The sequence below is a fragment of the Chrysochloris asiatica genome, unplaced genomic scaffold (genome assembly GCF_000296735.1).
Source record: "Chrysochloris asiatica unplaced genomic scaffold, ChrAsi1.0 scaffold00074, whole genome shotgun sequence".
Classification (NCBI taxonomy): Eukaryota; Metazoa; Chordata; class Mammalia; order Afrosoricida; family Chrysochloridae; genus Chrysochloris; species Chrysochloris asiatica.
In genome coordinates, this window is record NW_006408592.1 from 12,958,167 (window position 1) to 12,977,944 (window position 19,778).

General features: G+C 39.5%; 1 protein-coding gene and 1 pseudogene across 1 annotated transcript in view; one reads left to right on the forward strand and one right to left on the reverse strand.

Annotated features, from left to right (window-relative positions):
• The window catches only part of NARS2 (asparaginyl-tRNA synthetase 2, mitochondrial (putative)), a 226,749-nt gene that overhangs the window by 206,036 nt on the left and 935 nt on the right, over positions 1-19,778 (forward strand). The window contains exons 12-13 of the mRNA XM_006864984.1: positions 7,152-7,249; positions 14,303-14,329. Coding sequence (XP_006865046.1) covers positions 7,152-7,249; positions 14,303-14,329 — 125 coding nt within the window. The remainder of the gene's footprint in view (positions 1-7,151; positions 7,250-14,302; positions 14,330-19,778) is intronic.
• On the reverse strand, positions 9,684-12,584 carry LOC102833526 (annotated as a pseudogene).

The following is a 19,778-nucleotide window of genomic DNA, read 5'->3' on the forward strand; positions in this document are numbered from 1 at the left end:
TCAATTCTGGAAAATATTCCATGTGCACTGGAAGAGAATGTATATTGTACTGTTGGATTGAATGCTCTGTATACATCTATGAGGTCCAGTTGGCTGATTGTGTTTAGTTCGTGTGTAGCATTGTCAAGTTTCTTTCTGGTTGTTCTGTCCCTTTTCGAGAGTGGTGTGTTGAAATCTCTCACTATAATTGTCGATTTATATATTTATTTCTTCATTTCCAGTAAGGTTTGCTTCATGTATCTTGGTGCTCTTTCATTGGGAGCGTATATATTTATTATGGTTATGTCGTCTTGCTTAAAATGCTTGCTTATTGTTGCAGTTAGCTTGGTAAATTTTTATCCATCCTTTAACTTTTAGTTTGTTTTTGTCTTTGTGTTTAAGGTGTGTCTTTTGCAGGCAGCATATTGATGTATCTTGTTTTCTTACCCATTCGGCCACTCTCTGTCTCTTCATTGGTGCATTCAATTCATTGACATTCAGTGTAATTATTGATAAGTATGAATTGATTGCTGTCAATATGTTACTTTTTTAGTCGTGCTGTTCATTCTTTTGTTCTGCATTCCTTGTATTGGATTTGTGTTTTTTGTGCTGTTTCTTGTCAGTTTCTTCCTAGTTTCCATATCACTTGGGAATTCGTTTTTATGATGTCTTGTGAAGTGTTAACTTTCTTTGGGATTACCTGGTAGTCTACTAACTTTTCTCTGCTTTTAAGATACTCGATTGTAACCTGTAATTCCCACCACCTCGGTCTCTGTTGCTACGTTTGTCCCTTCTTTGACATTCATATACTTTTCGTCTTCAGTTGATCTCTCAGCTCCTTTGACTTTGTTGTTGCAGTCTTGTTCTGTTCTGAACTATGCTATCTGTTGACTGTGTTCCAGGTGGTGTTGCCACACTTGTCAATCTCTGTTTGCTGTCTGTTCTTGTTGGTTTTCAGTCCACAGAACTCCTTTTAGGATGTTTTGAAGTGCTGGGTTGGTTTTGATAAAATCTCTCAGATCATATTTATCCTAGAATGTTTTGATCGCACCATCGTATTTGATTGATAGTTTTGCTGGATAAACGATTCTTGGTTGACAGTTTTTTCTTGCAGGGCTTTGTATATGTCTCCCCATTGCCTTCTTGCCTGCATGGTTTGTTCTGAATAGTCAGAGCTTAATCTTATTTGCTTGCCTTTATAAGTGATATTTCTCTTCTCCCTGGCCGCTTTTAGTATTCTTTCCTTGTCTTTGATTTTGGAGAGCTTGGTTATTATATGTCTTGGAGACTTTCTTTTGGGGTCTATCCTTCCTGGGGTACATTGGACTTCTTGAATGTTTGTCTTCTCATCTTTCAATATGTTAGGGAAATTTTCTTCAAGAAGCTCTTCAACTATCTCCTTTGTGGACTTCTCTGATTCTTCTTGTTGCGGAATGCCAATAATTCTTACATTATTCCTCTTTATGCAATCCAGCATGAATCTTAGACTCTATTCAGATTGTTTTATCCTTTTAGCTACTTGCTCTTCTATCTTGGCAGTATTGAGAGATTTGTCTTCCAGATCGCCAGTTCTGGCTTCCATCTCTTCTAGTCTGCTCCTTTCCTCTTTCAGAGTATTGTCCATTTCTGATATCTTATTATTGATCATCTGGAAATATTTTTGCAGGTTTTGAATTGTTTCCAATGCTGTGTCAATCTTATTTGATTGTTCCTGTAGTACTTTCCTTACTTCTTCCTTATTTTCCTTGACCCCTTTTCTGAGAATTTGAATTTGTTTCCATATCATTCTTCTGAATTCCCTCTCAGGCATATCCAGAACCCGCTCTTCCTCCTCTATAAAGCCTTTGTCTGTCTCCAGCTCATTTGCATCAGCTACTCTCTTCTGTTTTTGGACGTGTTTCAGTAAGGTTTGTAGCCTCTTATTCGTCATGATCATTATTTTTATTATCATTAATATGATCAGGAGATAGGCTTCCCTTATCGCCTGTAATGCGTAGCAGGTGTTGTTAGGTCTTGTCTCAGTGGTGGAGTATTATATAGCTTGGCTATTATATAGCTTGGCTATATGGCCATAATTGCTGCCTCTTCTTAGGTGATGTAGGGAGGAAAAGCTCCCACCTCCAGGAAAGATGTGTGATCAAAAGGACCAAAAGCAGAAGTAATATAAACACATAGACAAAAATCACCACTTTGGAGCAGAGATTTGGCTGTGGTCAACTGTCCTGTGCTACACCATCAATGTGTGTGCAAATAGAAGCCTCCCGCAGGGGATGGAGGTAACCCCTCTCTCAGGCCCCTCCTCTAGCCACTACCATATAGGTGGGCAGATATATATTGGGAAGTTAATGGGAGAAAGACGACCAATATTTTTGTCTCTGAAGGTCAGTAAGTTATCTGTGTGTGCTCGGCACCAATCTCGGGATGGTTGAGTCCTGTTCTGTTGGGGTTTTATAGATCGCTTTGAGTTTGTCCTGCACAGCGAACTCTGGCAGCACAGTGGCCGTGGGTTGCAAGGTCAATAGCTGGAGATTCCAAGCTGCTCCCTGGGAGAAATGCAAGGTGCCCCATCCCAGCTCAGACGCTTCACCTCAGAACCCTGGTCAGGTTGATTGAGGTAGGAACCTATTCTGTGCTGCACTAGTGCTGGAAGTTCTAGTGTGCAGGTAGATATTGGTGAGTTAATGGGAGAAAGATCATCCACTATTTTTGTCTCTGAAGGTTAGTTAGTTATCTGGGTGTGCACAGCACAAATCTCAGGGTGGTTGAGCCCTATTATGCTGTAGTTTTAAAGATTGCTTTGTGTTGATCCTACACAGGCAGGTCAGGCAGCACAGCAGCCACGGATTGCTAGAACAATAGCTGGAAATTCCAAGCTGCTACCTGGGAGAAAGGCGAGGTGCCCCACCCTGGCTCAGATACACAGCCTCAGATTTGGGCCCTCAGGGACACCGCCCAGCTCCCTCTCTCACTCAGTACCATGGGAAAACTGTCCTGCCTGATGCCGGGGCTGAGAAATGAACTTGGGACAGAGAGAGAGGGATAAATGTGTAGTTTCCTGCGGGTCTCTCTCTCTTCTTCTTCTTCTTTTTTTTTTTTTTTTAGCTTTTGCTGAAAACGCTGCTTTCTAAACCGGGCTGGCTTTAGCCACGCCCTCTAGACTCTGCCAGGGCGGGGTAGTCGCCTAGGCGGTCCAGCCTCCAGATTCCTAAGATGCCCTTATTTTCCTTAATAGTATGATGTTTTCACATGCGAGTTTAGGAGACTGAGGTCCTGGATCTTATGGTAGATCCAGAGCTCTGGAGTTGTTCTTTGAGCACTTCCTTTGTGGGATCCCCCTCCCTTCTCACTGGAGGGTACCCTACCTGGTTTCCGCGGCTGCAGCCCCCAACTAAAAGTTGTATTGAATCTTTCTTGAGTTTTCTACCTTCTGATTCAGGCTTAAAAACACCCATCCAAAAAAAGGAGTTGCAAAGTAACCAAGTAATTCAGAAAGCAAATAAACATTTATTTTTTAACATTAAACATTACTAGTAATTGAAGAAATATAAATTAAAGTAATAAGTTGTTATTTTCTCCTATTTAAAGTTTTTTTTTGTTTTCCTCTGACTAAAGTAAAATACATCTTTTGTAGAAAATAAGAAAATGAAAATAAGTAAAAAGCAATCTCTTTATTTAATTTTATTTTAATGTTGAGCATTTGCACAACAAAACATACGCCAACTCGTGTCTTCATGTACCATATAGTGACACTGATTGCATTCTTTGAGTTGTGTAACCATCTCACCCTCAATTTCTGAGTTGCTCCTCTCTCAGTAACATAAACTCACTGCCCCCTAAGTTTCGTATCTAATCAAGAAACAGTTTTTAAAAAAATCATAATCCCATCATCGGAGCAATACTATTGTTTTCATTTCATTAGATTAGATTAGATAGGTCATATTATAAACTCTTGTCTTAACCTTTTATTTCACTTTACTACCCAGTTTTGATTTCATAACCTATTAAGATATGATTTACAAATAATTGTGACTAATAAAGAAGATAATATAGCTCATGTGTACATCAGTCTTTTTTCTGTCAAGGTCTAAAATTAATCCAGCAGTCTCCGGTTGCTGTACTCTTCCTTTTTTTTTTTTTTTTTTTTAAATTATAAGTTATGTGTCACTGTAGGATAAACCCTGGACTTCTGACCATAAGGTTGACAGTTCAAACCCACCAACCGTTCCTCAAAAACCTTATGCAGGGTCGATATGAATTGGAAGCGACTTTATGGTGCTTTAAAACAATACCACGCCATAATAAATGTATTGTGTGCTAATCTTTTTTCACATCTCTAATGATTTTGTTAGGACTAGTTCCTAGTATTGCTATTGCCGAGTCAAAGCATATTGCAATTTTAAGCCTTTCAATAATGTTGCCAAATTGCTGAACAGTATTGACAATATTGGTTTTGTATTCTTTTATCTACAATTGTTCTTGTTTTCATTTTTTAAGCTTTTCCAAAAGGGCATCTTATTTTAATTTGTACCTCTTTGCTTAAGAATCAGCATATTTTTCGTATCCTAACAAAATACTACAAATCAAAGAAAAATCTATATCTGAATATCTTCATTGCCACACTGTTTAATGTTAAATGTTCAACAAAGGGAGAGCCCCGAAAATGAATGATGAGATGTCTACTTAGTTAACTATGTAAGCATCAAACATTAAGTGTGTGAAATTATTTTACTGACATAGGAAAAGTATTTATTGGATAATTCTAGGTAAGACCATTTAGAGTGGTAAATTTTATATGTCTTTTCATGTCTACTATAGTTCTTTGAAGAATGGGCATTCTAGAACACTTAATAGAGAACCTGTCCATAGGTCTAGTTCATGCAGAAACTGTACCTAGACCAAGAGGCAGACATTCACACACAACAAGGGGATACTATGTGTGTGGATTAAAATCAGAGAGGGTATGTGTAAATCTATATTATAAGCAAATAATCCAAGAAGCTGGACTATATGAAGTAGAACAAAGCATCAAGATTGGAGGATGTGGTAAGTTAGTTTTCGGACTAAGGTGTGCCTGAATCAAGCCATGGTATTTTCAATAACTACAATATGCATGTAAAAGCTGGACAGTGAATAAGGAAGACTATAGAAGAATTGATGCATTTGCGTTATGGTGTTGGAGGAGAATATTGAAAGTACTGTGGACTGCCAAAAGAATAAATAGATCCGTGTTGGATGAAGTACAGCCAGAGTGCTCCTTGGAGGCCAGGGTGGCCAAACTTCGTCTCTCATACTTCAGATATATTTTCAGAAGGGACCAGTCACTGGAGAAGGATATCATGTTTGGTAAGTTGGAGGGTCAGAAAAAAAAAGGAGGATCCCAGCGAGATGGATTGGCAAAGTGACAGCATCAGTGGCCTTATTAAGTGTAGCAACGATTATGAGGTTGGCCCAGGACCTGTCCAGTGTTTTGTTCTGTTGTGCATAGGGTCTCTATGAGTAGGTACCAACTTGATGGCACCTAACAACAACAACAAGCCATAGCCTTTATGATGGTGGTGTTATTAAGTGCCATAGAATCTGTTTCAACTCATAGCAACCCTGTCTAGGAGTATCAAGGAAAGACTGGTAAGTTCAAACTGACCTTTTAGTCCAGTGCATTTTCCTGCAGCTCCACACCACTCCTATCAAATGAGAGGGTGGGGCCATATAAATAGGGTGTTTGGGACTCTAACATGGGCATTGGTCAGTTTTGCCATCCCACTGGGTATAATGTGAGCCATCTCAATGGCAGGAACTGGGAATCTCACAACTATCCAGAAAGAAGAGCCACAGCAGGGAACAAACATCCTTTGGGTTCTGAGATCCCTGTTCAGGGTAGTGGCAGCAGCACTAACAGTAGAGATAGTGGTGGGCTTCCTGACCCACTGAACCGGTAAAGCTGAGTATTTTAAGACAGGAGGCTGGCTTGCAGAACGGGCTGTCACTTGAGCATTTATCGGCAACACTAAAGGAGCTTTGCAACTTAACCTGAGCAGAGCAGAATCCAAACAGCCATATAGCTAAGAAGCCAAGGATGAAAGAGATACGCCTGTGAATATGGCTGAGAAGAGGCACTCCTTAACCAGAGAACTGCTGTCTCCTGGGCTATTTCTGATCCTGAATTGTAGTATCTATTAACTTCTCTAATATGTGCCAAAACCATGGCTATTATCTTTGACTTCTGTGTGCCTATTACAATGAATTATTTAACTCAACATAGAAACAAAGAGTACTGTGGGAGAAATTGTTGATGTCAGAATTGGTAAAGAATATTGGACAGTGAAAGCATGTCTGACCTCCACCTCACAGAAGTCAAGCTTGGGCCAATGGTGATTTTGATTCTCCTACCTCCTTATGAAGTCAGAACGAGGGGATGCTGTGCCATTTTTACAGAGGAAGATTCACTAACAATTTGTCATATGCAGATGACACACTCTTGCCTGCTGAAAGCAAAGATAAGTTGAAGCACTTATTGATGAAATACATCTTGTGTACTTTGGATATGTTATCAGGAGGGACCAGTCCTTAGAGAAAGACATTATGCTTGGTACAGTAGAGAGCAAAAAAAGAGGAAGAACTTCAACAAGATGGACTGACATAGTGGCTGCAGCAGTGACCTCAAACTTAGTAATGAGTGTGAGGATGGTGCGAGAGTTTTTACTCTGTTGTCCATAGGGTTGCTAAGAATTAGAACCAACTGGATGAAACCTAACACACACACAGTCTTTTTAAACATACTAGGAAGAAACCTGAAAAAAAATTTCTCAGAATGCAATTCTGCATGGTGATGGGTGATTTTTTTTAATATTTCATAGTTTGTAATACTTTCTATATTTTTGTACTTAGCATTTATTTCACTGTTTTTAAGAAAGCACATCTTTGTTATGTAGTCCACATAAATGGTGCAAGAGGGGAGAGAAAATTGCCCACCTTCAGTCATCTATAACATGCATTCGAAAACTAATAGTAAACATTTGATAGTGAAACAAAGACCTTGGCTAGGTTAAGTAAACTAGATTCTGGTAAACATTTAAATAGACAATTCTCAAAATGAAAGTTCCACTTGCTTGAGAAGCTGTTGTTGGAATCACACTGGAAATGTAACAGTGCTATGATTTTCGTTTTCTTTTTAGGTTGCTGCTGTGGATCTTCTGGTTCCAGGAGTTGGGGAGCTCTTTGGAGGAAGCCTCAGAGAGGAACGGTATCATTTCTTGGAGCAGCAGTTGGCCAGGTATTGGTCAGACCTAGAAGAAACACTGTTCAGAAATTACGGATGAGATACTCAAAGGGAGTCGTGGCAAAGAAAAGTTTCATGGGCTTTGGACTTCGGCATCTGACCCATCTGAATCTTAGATTCTGTGTGACCTTGAGCAAGTGATTACTTACCCTCTCTGAGCTTCCCTTTCTCAAATGCTAGAGGGAGTCCTGGCAAAGAAAAACCCATGGACTTTGGACTTTGGCACCTGATAGACCTAAATCTTAGACTGTGTGTGACCTTGAGCAAGTGACTACTTAACCCCTCACAGCTTCCGTTTCTCAGAGGCCAGAACAAGTTACAGGAGTCCAAGCTATAATAGTATTTGCCACTGTTTGCAAAGTTACTATGGGGAAGTTGCTTTATTAAAAAATGAAGGATGAAAAGTGATTCCTTATATTTCTCTTTCCTGTGCTTTTAAAAAATTTACTCTGAGTTATGATTGGAATATTCATATAGGGACAAAAATAAAGGCTGATTTTGAACCAGTAAGAAGGTAAAGATGGGAAAGAAAACTAGTAAAAATTGCTACAGTACAATTAAAATAAGTGGACTTCTCTTCTTCAGGTTCTCTACTATGGGTTTCTTAGGATTTTTTTTTTTTTTACAATAACTTTTTATTGTGAATTGAATGAAGGTTTACAGAGCAGACGATCAGTTTTACATTCAATAAATCATATACTGTGCTTCGTTGTTGTTGTTGTTATGTGCTATGGAGTTGGTTCCAACTCATAGCGACCCTATACACGGTTTCCAAGGCTCTATGGGAGCAGAAAGCCTCATCTTTCTCCTGCAGCACAGCTGGTAGTTTTAAACTGCAGACCCTGAGGTCAGCAGCCCAATTTGTAACCACTGCACTACCAGAGCTCCTTCATTATATGGTTGCAATTCCTCCATGGACTAAAAGTTAAAGGAATTTACCTCTTCACTTTAACACATTCTCCCTGTGTCTCCCACTACCTTCATCTTTCGTCTGCTAACCTTCCTCTTGTTGTGTATTGCATGCCCCTGTCACCCATGGTAACGTGTCTACCCTCTAGTCTGTGAATAACTCCCCCCACCATATAGCCAACATAGAATGTTTCTTTTATCAAGAAAACATTTTCTTAATTTTTTACAAAATTGGTCTCATACAATATTTGTCCTTTTGTGATTGACTAAGTTCACTGAACAGAGTGTCCTCCATGTTCAGCCATGTTGTGAGGTGTTTCACAGATTTATCATTATTCTTCAGTATTTTTTAGTATTCCATTGTGTGTATGTACCAAAGTTTGTTTAACCATTCTTCTGTTGAAAGGCATTGAGACTGTCTCCATCTTTTTTATATGTCTCTTATAGACAGCATATGGTAGGATCCTTTTTTCTTATCCATTCTTCTATCTAGGTCTTTTCACATGCATTTAATCCATTTACATTAAGTGTAATTATTAATAGGTATAAATTGACTGCTGTCATTTTTCTGTGTGTTTTTTTGTGGTGCTGATGGGTTCTTTGTTCCACATAATTTTCTATGCTGAGTTCATTTTCTTTATGGGTTTTCTTTTCATTTTCATTTCTGTTAATGTTTACTAAGTCTTTCTGATTTTCCTTTTTTATTTTGATGTGCAGGTTGATTCTTTTTCTTTGAGGTTGCCCTGTAATTTATTAATTTTATCTCTGCTTAAAACGCTTTGTTTTATCTTGAAACTACGTGACTTCCTTGCCATTTGGAAGTTCTGTATCTACACTGTTTCCTCTTTTTGCATTGTAGTTCAACTTCACTATACACTGATATCTCTGGTTCCCTATTTTCAGTCTTGTAGGTTGATTTTACTTTGAATACTTCTAAGTCTGGATTGAGTTCAGGTTGTCTTATCATGTATGGTAATCTCAGGTTGTTATCTGCTGTTTTGGGTTCTCAGTCTATGAAACATCCTTTAACATTTTTTGCAAAGTTTATCTGATCATTACAAATTCCTTTAATTCTGTTGATCAGGAAATATCCTGATTTTGCTGTTGTATTTGAGGGACAGGTTTGCTGGGTATATGATTCTTGGTTGGCAGTTCTTTTCTTTCATAGTTTCGTATGTGTCATTCCATTGCCTTCTTGCCATCCTGGTTTCTGCCAAGAAATCCAAGCTTAATCTTATTGGTTCTCATTTTTATCAAGCTACTCTCAGGATTTGTTACTATGTCTTTCATTGTGGAAAGTTTGATTATGATATGTCTAAGTGATTTTATTTTGGGATCTATGCTGTTTGAGGTTTGCTCAGCTTCTTGTATACTTATCTTCTCATCTTTCATGAAGTTATGGATGTTTTCTTCCAACAACTCTTCAGCCATTTTCTCTGTGCTTTTTTAAAAATTTTTTTAAAAGATTTTAGGGTTTATTAATCCTCTGGCAAAAAATCCACAATCATCGTGGATCAAGTCATAGCAGAATCTTTATTCCTTCTGTTATCCAGTCTCCAGCACGTTTTTTGCCAGCACCAACACTGGCCTTTGCAGTCCGCCTGTTTTTGTGTTCCTTGCGCTGTTTTCTTGAAGTTTTTTTCCTTCTCATAAAGGCCATGTCTTGCAAGTCTGTGTTTAGGTTCATTTTATTTGCATAATCAAAGGAATTGTAAATCATACCAAAGTGAGTAGTCTTGTCACCACCAAGTGGGTTCTGAAGCCAAACACAAAGATGACATATGGTGTCATCTTACACATTTTGGCAAGTTTTCCTGAATTTCTGTCTTAGGTACTGTTGCCTTCCCAGGATGAAGGACATCAATGACCATTTGTTTCCGCTGAAGTAGTCAGTTAGTCGTGAACTTCCTGGTTTGCATAGTTACTGTGTCATTCGTGATGGTGACAGATGCTCAGACAGCCAGGGAGGAAAAGCTTCTCTGTGTTTTTTATTGTCTCTTCTTGTTCTGGAATTCCAGTCAGTAATAAATTGTTTCTCTCCATGGTGTCCCACATAACTCTTAATCTGGCTTCAGATTTTTTCCCCTCTTATTTTGCTTGTTCATTTAGCATATTAGTATTAAGAGATTTATCTTCAAGTACACTAATTCAGGGTTCCATTGTTTCTAATCTTCTCCTTTGTCTTTTCAATGTATTGTCCATATCTGAAATCTTAGTATTAATCTACTTGATTTCTAATTGCAAATTTTGTATTATTTCAAATTTTTCATTTATTTTGTCTATTTGTTCTTGTAGCATTTTCCTTAATTCTAAAGATTCCTTTGTTCTCTTTGCTTTTCTTGATGTTTCTGTCAATCCATTGAAGGTACTAAAATAATCATTCTTTTGAATTCACGCTCACTTAGTTCCGTTACCTTTTTCCTCAGAAATGTTTTCTATCTCTGCATCTTGGTCATTTGTTTGAGCCATTTTCTCATTTTTTCGTGTGAGTTAAAATTGTCTGTTGTCTCTGGGGCATCGTAGAGATGTTTTTGTAAAAACAAACAGTGCAGTTGTTGGACCCAGAGGGGTTAAATCTCTGTGGGGTGGGGGGAGGCTCCTACAATTCAAGGAACTCACAGGTGGCTGTGTGAGGGATGTGACAGCAGAGTTCCTGGCCCTAGGTGGAGTTCCTATTGGCCTCAGTATCATCTATGTTCAGGGTACTCAGTCCAGAAGTAGTTCGTGGGGGCCCTTCATGAAACTGATTTCCGTATCTGTTAGGGCCACCAGGAAGCTGGGGGCAGAGTACCTTGTTAAATACTGGTCTGGTGGCTCTGCGGGTTTTAGAGATCTGGAACAAAGCCCACCTGAATCCAGGCACCAAAGCAGCACAGCCATCCCCCAACTCATACTGATGTGGCTCCCAACCACATGGCTCCAAACTCCCAGAGAGTAGGGTCTGTGCTCCAAACTCCCAGGATGAGGTTGGAAGCTGGCCATACCTTTGATCACTAGAGGAGCATGGGTGGAAAGAAGAATTTGTACCTTTCCTGTCTCCTGCTCACCCCTGCTCTGCAAGGCCTCTCCACGCTGTCAAAGCTGCTCACAAGATGGTTGAGCCACTTGTGGCTAGCTGCTCACCAGGCAGTCTCCCTATCTCACTGTCCCTTCTCTGCCCTTCTCCCAGCAAGCACTCCATCCACCTTTCTAACCTCTCTTCTGAAGTTCAGGGTGCCAGAATTTTCATCTGTGTCTGTTTAATCGATGGCACTTAACAACAACTATTTCATTTGGTCTCAAAGTTTTATTGTAGAAAGTCCATGTAGTATGTCTGCCTAGTCCACCATCTTGCCAGGAGTCTCTACTATGGGTTTTGATATAGCTATTTGAGTAACTTTTCTTTAATGCCCTGTTTGTGACCTGGCAATTATAGAAAATGTTTTGGAGATGTTGTTGTTGTTGTTGTTAGGTGCTATTGAGTCAGTACCGACCCATAGCAATCCTATGCACATCAGAACGAAACACTGCCCGATCCTAGGCCAACCTCACTACTATTGCCACGCTTGAGTCCATCCATGCTACAGCACTTGGCCAATCCATCTCGTTGGGGATCTTCCTCTTTTTCTCTGACCCTCCACCTTACCAAACATAATATCCTTCTGTAGCGACTGGTCCCTCCTGACAATATGTCTGAAGTATGAGAGACGAAGTTTGGCCATCTTGGCATCCAAGGAGCATTCTGGCTGCACTTCTTCCAAAACGGATCTATTGGTTCTTTTGGCAGCTCATGGCACTTTCAATATTTTCCTCCAACACCATTACTCAAAAGCATCAATTCTTCTACAGTCTTCCTTATTCACTGTCCAGCTTTTGCATGCATATGAGGTTATTGAAAATACCATGGCTTGGGTCAGGCGCACCTTAGTCCTCAAGCTGACATCTTTGCTCTTCAACACTTTAAAAAGGTCTTGTGCAGCAGATTTGCCTAATGCAATACGTCATTTGATTTCTTGACTGCTGCTTCTGTGAGTGTTGATAGTTGATGCAAGAAGAGTTAAGTCCTTGACAACTTCAGTCTTTTCGCCATTGATAAGAATGCTGTGTATTGGTCCAGTGGTGAGGATTTTTGTTTTCTTTACATTGAGATGTAATCCATACTGAAGGCTGGAGATGAGATGTAGGGAATTAGTTTCTGATTGAACTACCAGTCTTTTATATGCATGATCTGCCAACAAACCACATTGACTTCCTAAACTAACCAAGGTTAGAAACCCTTGTTTACCATGATACTCAACTTTTACTTTGCCAGACTTAAAAACAATAAAATAAGAAAGGCATTCTCATGACTAGGTTCAGTCCTTCTCTCCAGATAATACTTGGTTTCCTAGTAACCTGGAGAAGCCATGTTTGTTTGAATATAGCCTGTTAAATTAGCCATCCTTATGGTCTTCTTTTTCTAGTGGAGAAATACGTAAATAGCTGATGCTTTTCCAAGATCTTAACCTACAAATTGGGTAACTCGGTTTTGTAATCCAATAATTTAAATTGTTCTACAGTTTAGTATCCAGAAGAAAGGGCGGGAGGGAGGGGGGATTTCTGGGGATAAATTTTTATCAGACTTCTAAAGCCTTATTACTGCTATAGTATTAAAAAGTTCTGGGAAAATTGTGAAATTGTCGTGAAGATTAGACCCTTTAGATGGAAAGGACTCTGAGAAGTCTCTGAGTTTTTAAAAAAGAACTATGAAAATCACACATGGCCAGATACCTCATTTGTTGAAAGATTAATTGGTCTGTTTTCTTTGCTTGCTTCCTTCCTTCAGGAAACCTTTCCTTACAGTGATTAAATGTTTACCTAATATCTGATAATATCCAAATTTCTCTCTCCTAATGAGATGGATATGTATATTTCTCTCAGGGTCTATCTATGACCTTTGTTCACGTTTTCCATGTTATTGTATATATGAATCTTTCTGAGTTCTGACCACTGCAAATATACTATGATCCCAAAGACTTTTGTAAAGGGCTGAAGTTCACTCTAATAAAGACGAAGAGCTTAAACTTTTAACGTCTCTCAAATTAGACAAGAACCAGTTTGCAACAGTATTGTGAAAGCAGCCACAGAATCTGCATTCTTAGTTTAATCTTGTAAAAGAAAAGTTGTATTCTTTTTTTCTATTAAACCTTCTAACAATCTGAAGCAGTAACAATAGCACTGTTGTTGCTAGTAACAATTTTTTGTTGTTGTTGTTAGGTGCCATCAAGTCAGTACCGACTCATTGCGATCTTATGCACAGCAGAACAAAAAACACTGCCCAATCCTGGGCCAACCTCACTACTGTTGCCACACTTGAGTCCATTGATGCTGCCACTGTGCCAATCCATCTCGCTGGAAGTCTTCCTCTTTTTCGCTGACCCTCCACCTTACCAAACATGATACCCTTCTCCAGTGAATGGTCCCTCCTGACAATATGTCCAAAGTATGAGAGACAAAATTTGGCCATCCTGGCCTCCAAGGAACACTCTGGTTGCACTTCTTCCAACACAGATCTATAGGTTCTTTTGGCAGCCCATGGCACTTTCAATATTTTCCTCCAACACCATATCTCAAAGGCATCAATTCTTCTATGGTCTTCCTTATTCACTGTCCAGGTTTTGCATGCATATGAGGTTATTGAAAATACCATGGCTAGTAATAATAGTTCATCACAAAGGAGCCCTTTCCTTTGGGCTCTGGACATTACTTTCTTCTGTAGTATGTATTTTCCCTATCACTTACTCAATAATACCTTGGATTATTGGGTAGCATACCATAGTGTAAAGTTTCAGCTCAACAGCTATTTTGCCTATTGTTTGAGAACACAGCCTGTGTTGTTGTATGCTTACTTATAATGAAATTTATAATGACTATACAACACAGAGTAATTGTTTAGTAGTATATTTGTCTTGAAGGATCCTGGTAACTCAAAAGTTAAGCACTCGAACTCACCAGATGGGTCAGTTTGCTTCTGTAAAGATTAAAGCCTTGGAACCCCTATGAACAGTTCTTCTCTATGTGATAAGATTGCAGTAATTTGAAATCAGTTTGATGGCTATGAATTTTTGTATCGGTCTTATTGCCATTCCCTAAATGAATTTTGTTATTTTCCTTTTACAGATCAGGACTGACAGAAGCCTACCAATGGTAAGATTGTGGCCCCTACTGATTTCTTGCTCTAGCTGCTAGTCTGAGTATTACCTAGCAGAGTTTTGTCTGCATTTAGATTTTAACCACTGCAAGACTCTAGAGAAGAATGTTAAGAGCAATGATCAGTGGCTCCATAGATTACCTGCCTCTTTTGGGTCTTTGAGTATTAGTAATACTAATGTTGTTATTGTAAGGAGCTCTGGTAGTGCAGTGGTTACAAGTCTGGCTGCTAATCTCAAGGTTGGTAATTCAAAACTACCAGCGGTTCTGTGGGAGAAAGATGAGGCTTTCTGTTCCCATCAAGATTTACAGCCTCGGAAACCCTATACAGGGTTGCTGTGAGTTATAACTGACTCCACTGCACATAATCACTGCTAGTGTTGTTGGTACGTGCCATTGAGACGGTTCTGAACTCATAGTGATCCTGTATAGGGTTTCTGAGGAGCACTGGTGAGTTTGAACTGCCAACCTTGTGAATTCAGACTGACCTTGCCGTCAAGTACATATCCTATAGCACTGTACCAGGACTATCATTTGTTTACTACTGATTTTATGTTACATAATTATGTTTTATATGTATTACCTCATGTATTCAACACAACTTGTGAGTTAGATACTATTATTATCCTTATTTTATTATCCCTCTAGGCCTAAGGCCTAGTGATATTAACTAACTTAAGATCATATAATTTAATATGACGCTGGGAGTTGATCCCAGGCATCTCTGAATTGAAAACCTTCATTATTCACCATTATGCTTCAATTCTTTATGTGTGAAATCAAGTGCTAGGGCCAAGCGATCCCTGAAGTTTTCATCAACTGTAGAAATCTGAGCTGCCTTAGGAGGGTCTCCCCTCTGCATCCGGACTTTCATATGCCCAAAGGTGTTCTGGCTGTCTTTCTGTAGAAGCTTTCCTCAAGAATTTTTAAATATATACAAACTATTTATCAAAATACAGAGTATAAACAGCATGTCAACATTATTTAGCTGTCCTCAGGAGGAAGGAGGAGCAAGTTACATTCTTGCCTTATCTCTGTCATGATGAGCCAGATTTCACAGATGCAAAAATGTTAACATTGAGTTCAAGTAATGAACTTTGAATGTCAATCTTATATTTTCCAGTAAAGACCTTGAATAAGCAACTCAGAGTCTCAGTTTTCTGGGCTACAAAATAGTGATAATAGCTACTTCACCTGGTTGTTTTGAGCATAAAATGAAACAATGTAGGTTAAATCTCTAAATGGACTAGAAACTCAAGAAATGCTCATTTCCTTTTCCCCTTGGTTCAGTTGTTAGGTAGATAAGCCTGATTGAGCAAGCTTACTACTTCACCTCAGTTTCTTTCTACCCATGAGATAATATGCATAATATGTAAAAACTAACCATAATAAAAATCTAAATGCATATTTTAATTACTGCTTAAGTTTGATCTTTTCCTGGCCTTTATTAATCAATTCAAATCAGTTCTTTCCCTTTATAAGGTTTTGAAACTCTTTAGATCTCCAAATATAATATTTATTAATTTAATTTGCTTCCTTTTATATGGTAATCATATATTATCAAGAAGAAAGAACCATAGAAATCTTCAAGTCTATGATCTCTGCTTTTAGAGTTCCTGCATACTTAGGGAAGTTAACCCCAGGTGTCTAATAATTTACTCCTTGTTTCTACATGTTACATGCAAATAAAGCCTATAACTAGTTTCACACATTTTGTAGAGTTTCTTCTAAAACCTGACTACCCTACAATCAATATTACAAGAATCAAACAGTATATATTCATTAGAAGAAAAACTTTTTTTCATAAAAGTATGTTAGTGTCTATCAAAGCAAAGGCAAGAAAAGCAGACTACACACTGAGCCCGTTTGCTGACAGTGTTCTGACATAGATGTATATGAGAAATTTAGAGCCAACTAAAACTATTGCTGCAGAGTCAGCAGCCAGCTCAGCTCTTGCAGATGTTTGTGCCAGGTGGTTTGGTATGCCCTTCATCTCATTTTGTCCCGAAATCAAAATATACCCAGTCCCCGTGCTTTCTAAATTTAGGTTAAGTCAATGACCAGACATTTCAGTTACTCAACGCTGTGTCCCTCCCATTATTCCTTATAGTTGTTAATTAACCTGTGACTTTATACTAGATAATCCCTGTCACGGAGTCTTTATGTTGCACTCTAGGATAAGCAGTGGACAGCTAACTGCAAGGTTGGCAGTTCAAACCTGCTAGCAGCTCCTTGGAAACCCGATACGGGGTCACTATGAGTACAACATGACTCACTGGCACCTACCAACAACAAAACCCTGTCATACTGAAGTCGCACCTGGTTGTATTTCATTATTTATTTAAGAAAGATAAGTATTTAATCTTAACTCCCTAAAATACCAATAAATATAACCATTATTATCAGTAGTGGAGAAATATCTGATAGTCTTTATCCTTGAGGAGTTACATGACTACCAGGTATGGGTGGTGGTGTTGTTGTGGTGGTTCAGACCGAACTTAAGGCCAAGTGCTTATCCTATGGTGCCACACCAGGACTTCTATCTAAGTCTTCTTCCTTTTTTTTTCTTTCTTTCTTTCTTTCTTTCAATAATGTGTTTATTCGAACTAGTTCATTTGGGCCTTGCTCATTTTAAAAAATTTTTATTGTGAGTGTACAGTAGTAAATAACACAAGGATTACCAGTACAGCTCATTACCAATGCCTTGATTCATGCTAAGGTGCAGTGTGCTCCACCGCCTTCCTATCCTCAGTGCAAATGTCAACACAGTGAAAGCGAGAAATAGCAGCTAGTATTATAACAAAAAGGAGCTCTGGTAGCGTAGTGCTTACGAATCGGGCTGCGAACTACAAGGTCAGCAGTTCGAAACTACCAGCTGTTCCGCGAGAGAAAGATGAGGCTTTCTGCTCCCGTAAAGATGTATGACCTTTGGAAACCTTGTACAGGGTCGCTATGAGTCGGAACCGACTCCACGGCACATAACAATGTTATAACATAGGAATCCTGGTGTTACCTTGTAGGATCAGCACTGGATTGCGAACCACAAGGTCAGCAGTTCAAATCCACCAGCTGCTCCTTAGAAACCCTATAGTGTTGCTGTGAGTTGGAACTGACTCAGAGGCACTTAACAGCAACAACATACCTAAGTCCTGGTGTGACAATGAACTGTGAACCACAAGGTCAGCAGTTCAAACCTACCAGCTGTTCCTTGGAAACCCTACACAGGGTGGCCATGGGTCAGAATCGACTCAACTCAAAGGCACTTAACAACAACAATTATAATAAAGGACTCCTGGTATGACATTCTAGGGTAAGCACTGGACTGCAAGGTTGGTTGGAACTGCAGTATTGGAACTCACCAGCCACTCCTTGGAAACCCTATATGTAGGGTCATTATGAGTTGGAACTGACACAACAGCACCTAAAAACGACAACATTTTAACAAAGTCAGTTTAGAATTTAGCAGATCCCCTAAAAAAGGGTTGGGGTCGGTTACAGGCTTTGTCTTGACTAATAAAAAGTTATCGGCCTTGACATACATAACCAAAGTGCTGTGCTCCTGGGCTTGCTTCTTCCCTTGCCAAAAGGCATGCCTGGGCCAGGTTGCTGGTGGTGGTTATGTGCCATGGAGTTGGAACCGACTCATAGCGACCCTGTACAGGGTTTCCAAGGCTGTAAATCTTTACGGGTGCAGAAAGCCTCATCTTTCTCCCGTGGAAAAGCTGGTAGTTTCAAACTGCTGACCTTGCAGTTCACAGCCCGATTCGTAACCACTACGCTACCAGAGTTCCTTCTAGTCCTATGATAAGACCAAGACCCATATGGAGTTGGGTCTTATCTTGAAAGAAAAGGTTTTGTTGTTCTTGTTTTACATCCTGATGTGGCGCTGTAGGATAAGGACTAGACTGCTAACTCAAAGGGTGGTAGTTCAAACCCACCAACTGCCCCTCAGAAACCCTATGTTGTTGTTAAATGCTGTTAAGTTGTTTCCGTTAAGTCTTATTCTTGAGCTGATTTTTACAAATCACTCAAGAATCTATAAACTTTTTTTATGTGCCTCAAGAATTCTCCCACAAATGACATAATAAAACTATTTATTTATAAACTATCCCTCCCCTTCTTCTCTTCCCAAAATAACTTTACCCCAGAGTGGTGCATTGGAATCTCAATTTGAATCATGCCTCTACCACTTTGTAACCATGTGGTCTTAAGTTGAAAATTACTTAACCTCTCTGAGACTGGTCTTTCTCATCTGTATAATGGAGGATAATGGGTTTCTCGCCAGATGTTAAGGACTGTAATATCCTCCTTTCACCATTTAATGCCAGATGAAGGAAACAGAGATATTCCAGAGTTAGTGCAAGTGAGAATCATCTAGCTCAGATGTGATAGAACAAATAGTACTCAGCTATAGTTTCCATGAATAAGAGTTTTGTGAACCCATGGATCAGAGTGCTGGCTTTGTGTTGGTCAGGCCATCCACTTAAATGTATACATACATACTCTGTGGGCGCTATAACCTACCTAGGACATGAGTGTGCATGGGTGGACTTCGGAGGCTTCTGATCTCCCAGGAAAAAAGATCTAAATGTCTTCCACTAGGCCTGCAGCAGAGAAGGGGAGGTTTCTCTTCTCTCCTGTGTGTGCGAGTCTATTTTTTTTTTTGCCTTCACACAATAAATCCTCATGTACTGAGCACAACTATAAAGCAAGCTGAAGACCCAAGACCAAACTACAGTTCCTGCCCTTGCTATAGCTGACATTCTAATCTAGAGGATTTATGTGTGTGTGTGTGGTAATATATCAGGCAAAACTCATCATTCTCCTGTATGTATTGATCAATATGATTTTTTAAATGTTTTATTGTGAATTATGTGATAGTTTACATGGGAGAACATTAGTTTTACATTCATCCTATCTTATATCCTTTAATTGCCATGGTTACAATCCCCTCCATGCATCATCAACCAACCAAAGGGTATACCCTGCAAGCCTGCCCCGCCTCCATCAGCACACAGCTCCTCTCCCCATCTGGGTCTAAAGTCCCCAGCTGTTCCATCTCTCCACGTCATCGTCTCTGCCTCCATCTCTGGCGGCACTGCTTCTCTGGATAGGGTCCTGCTCTCCGCTCTTCTCCCTTCATGGTCCCAGGGACCTCCGCTCCTAAACTGCAAAGTTAATCACTCTCTTCCTTGCTACAAAACGTCTACCTTTACATTTCCAACCCTCACAAGCAGTCCTGATAACAGTTATTTACTATTGTATCACAAGAGAACTATCCGCATTTCATTATATCAGCCCCACCTAGACAGATTGGATACTACTCAGTGGAGATTCTACCTTCCTCCACGCCCTCTGGATCTAGGTTCCCTCTTGAAAACTTGTAAGCCAATCACTTCTTGCCTTTGTAGCTCCCCGACTTTGGGTAACCAATGTCCAAGTTGCC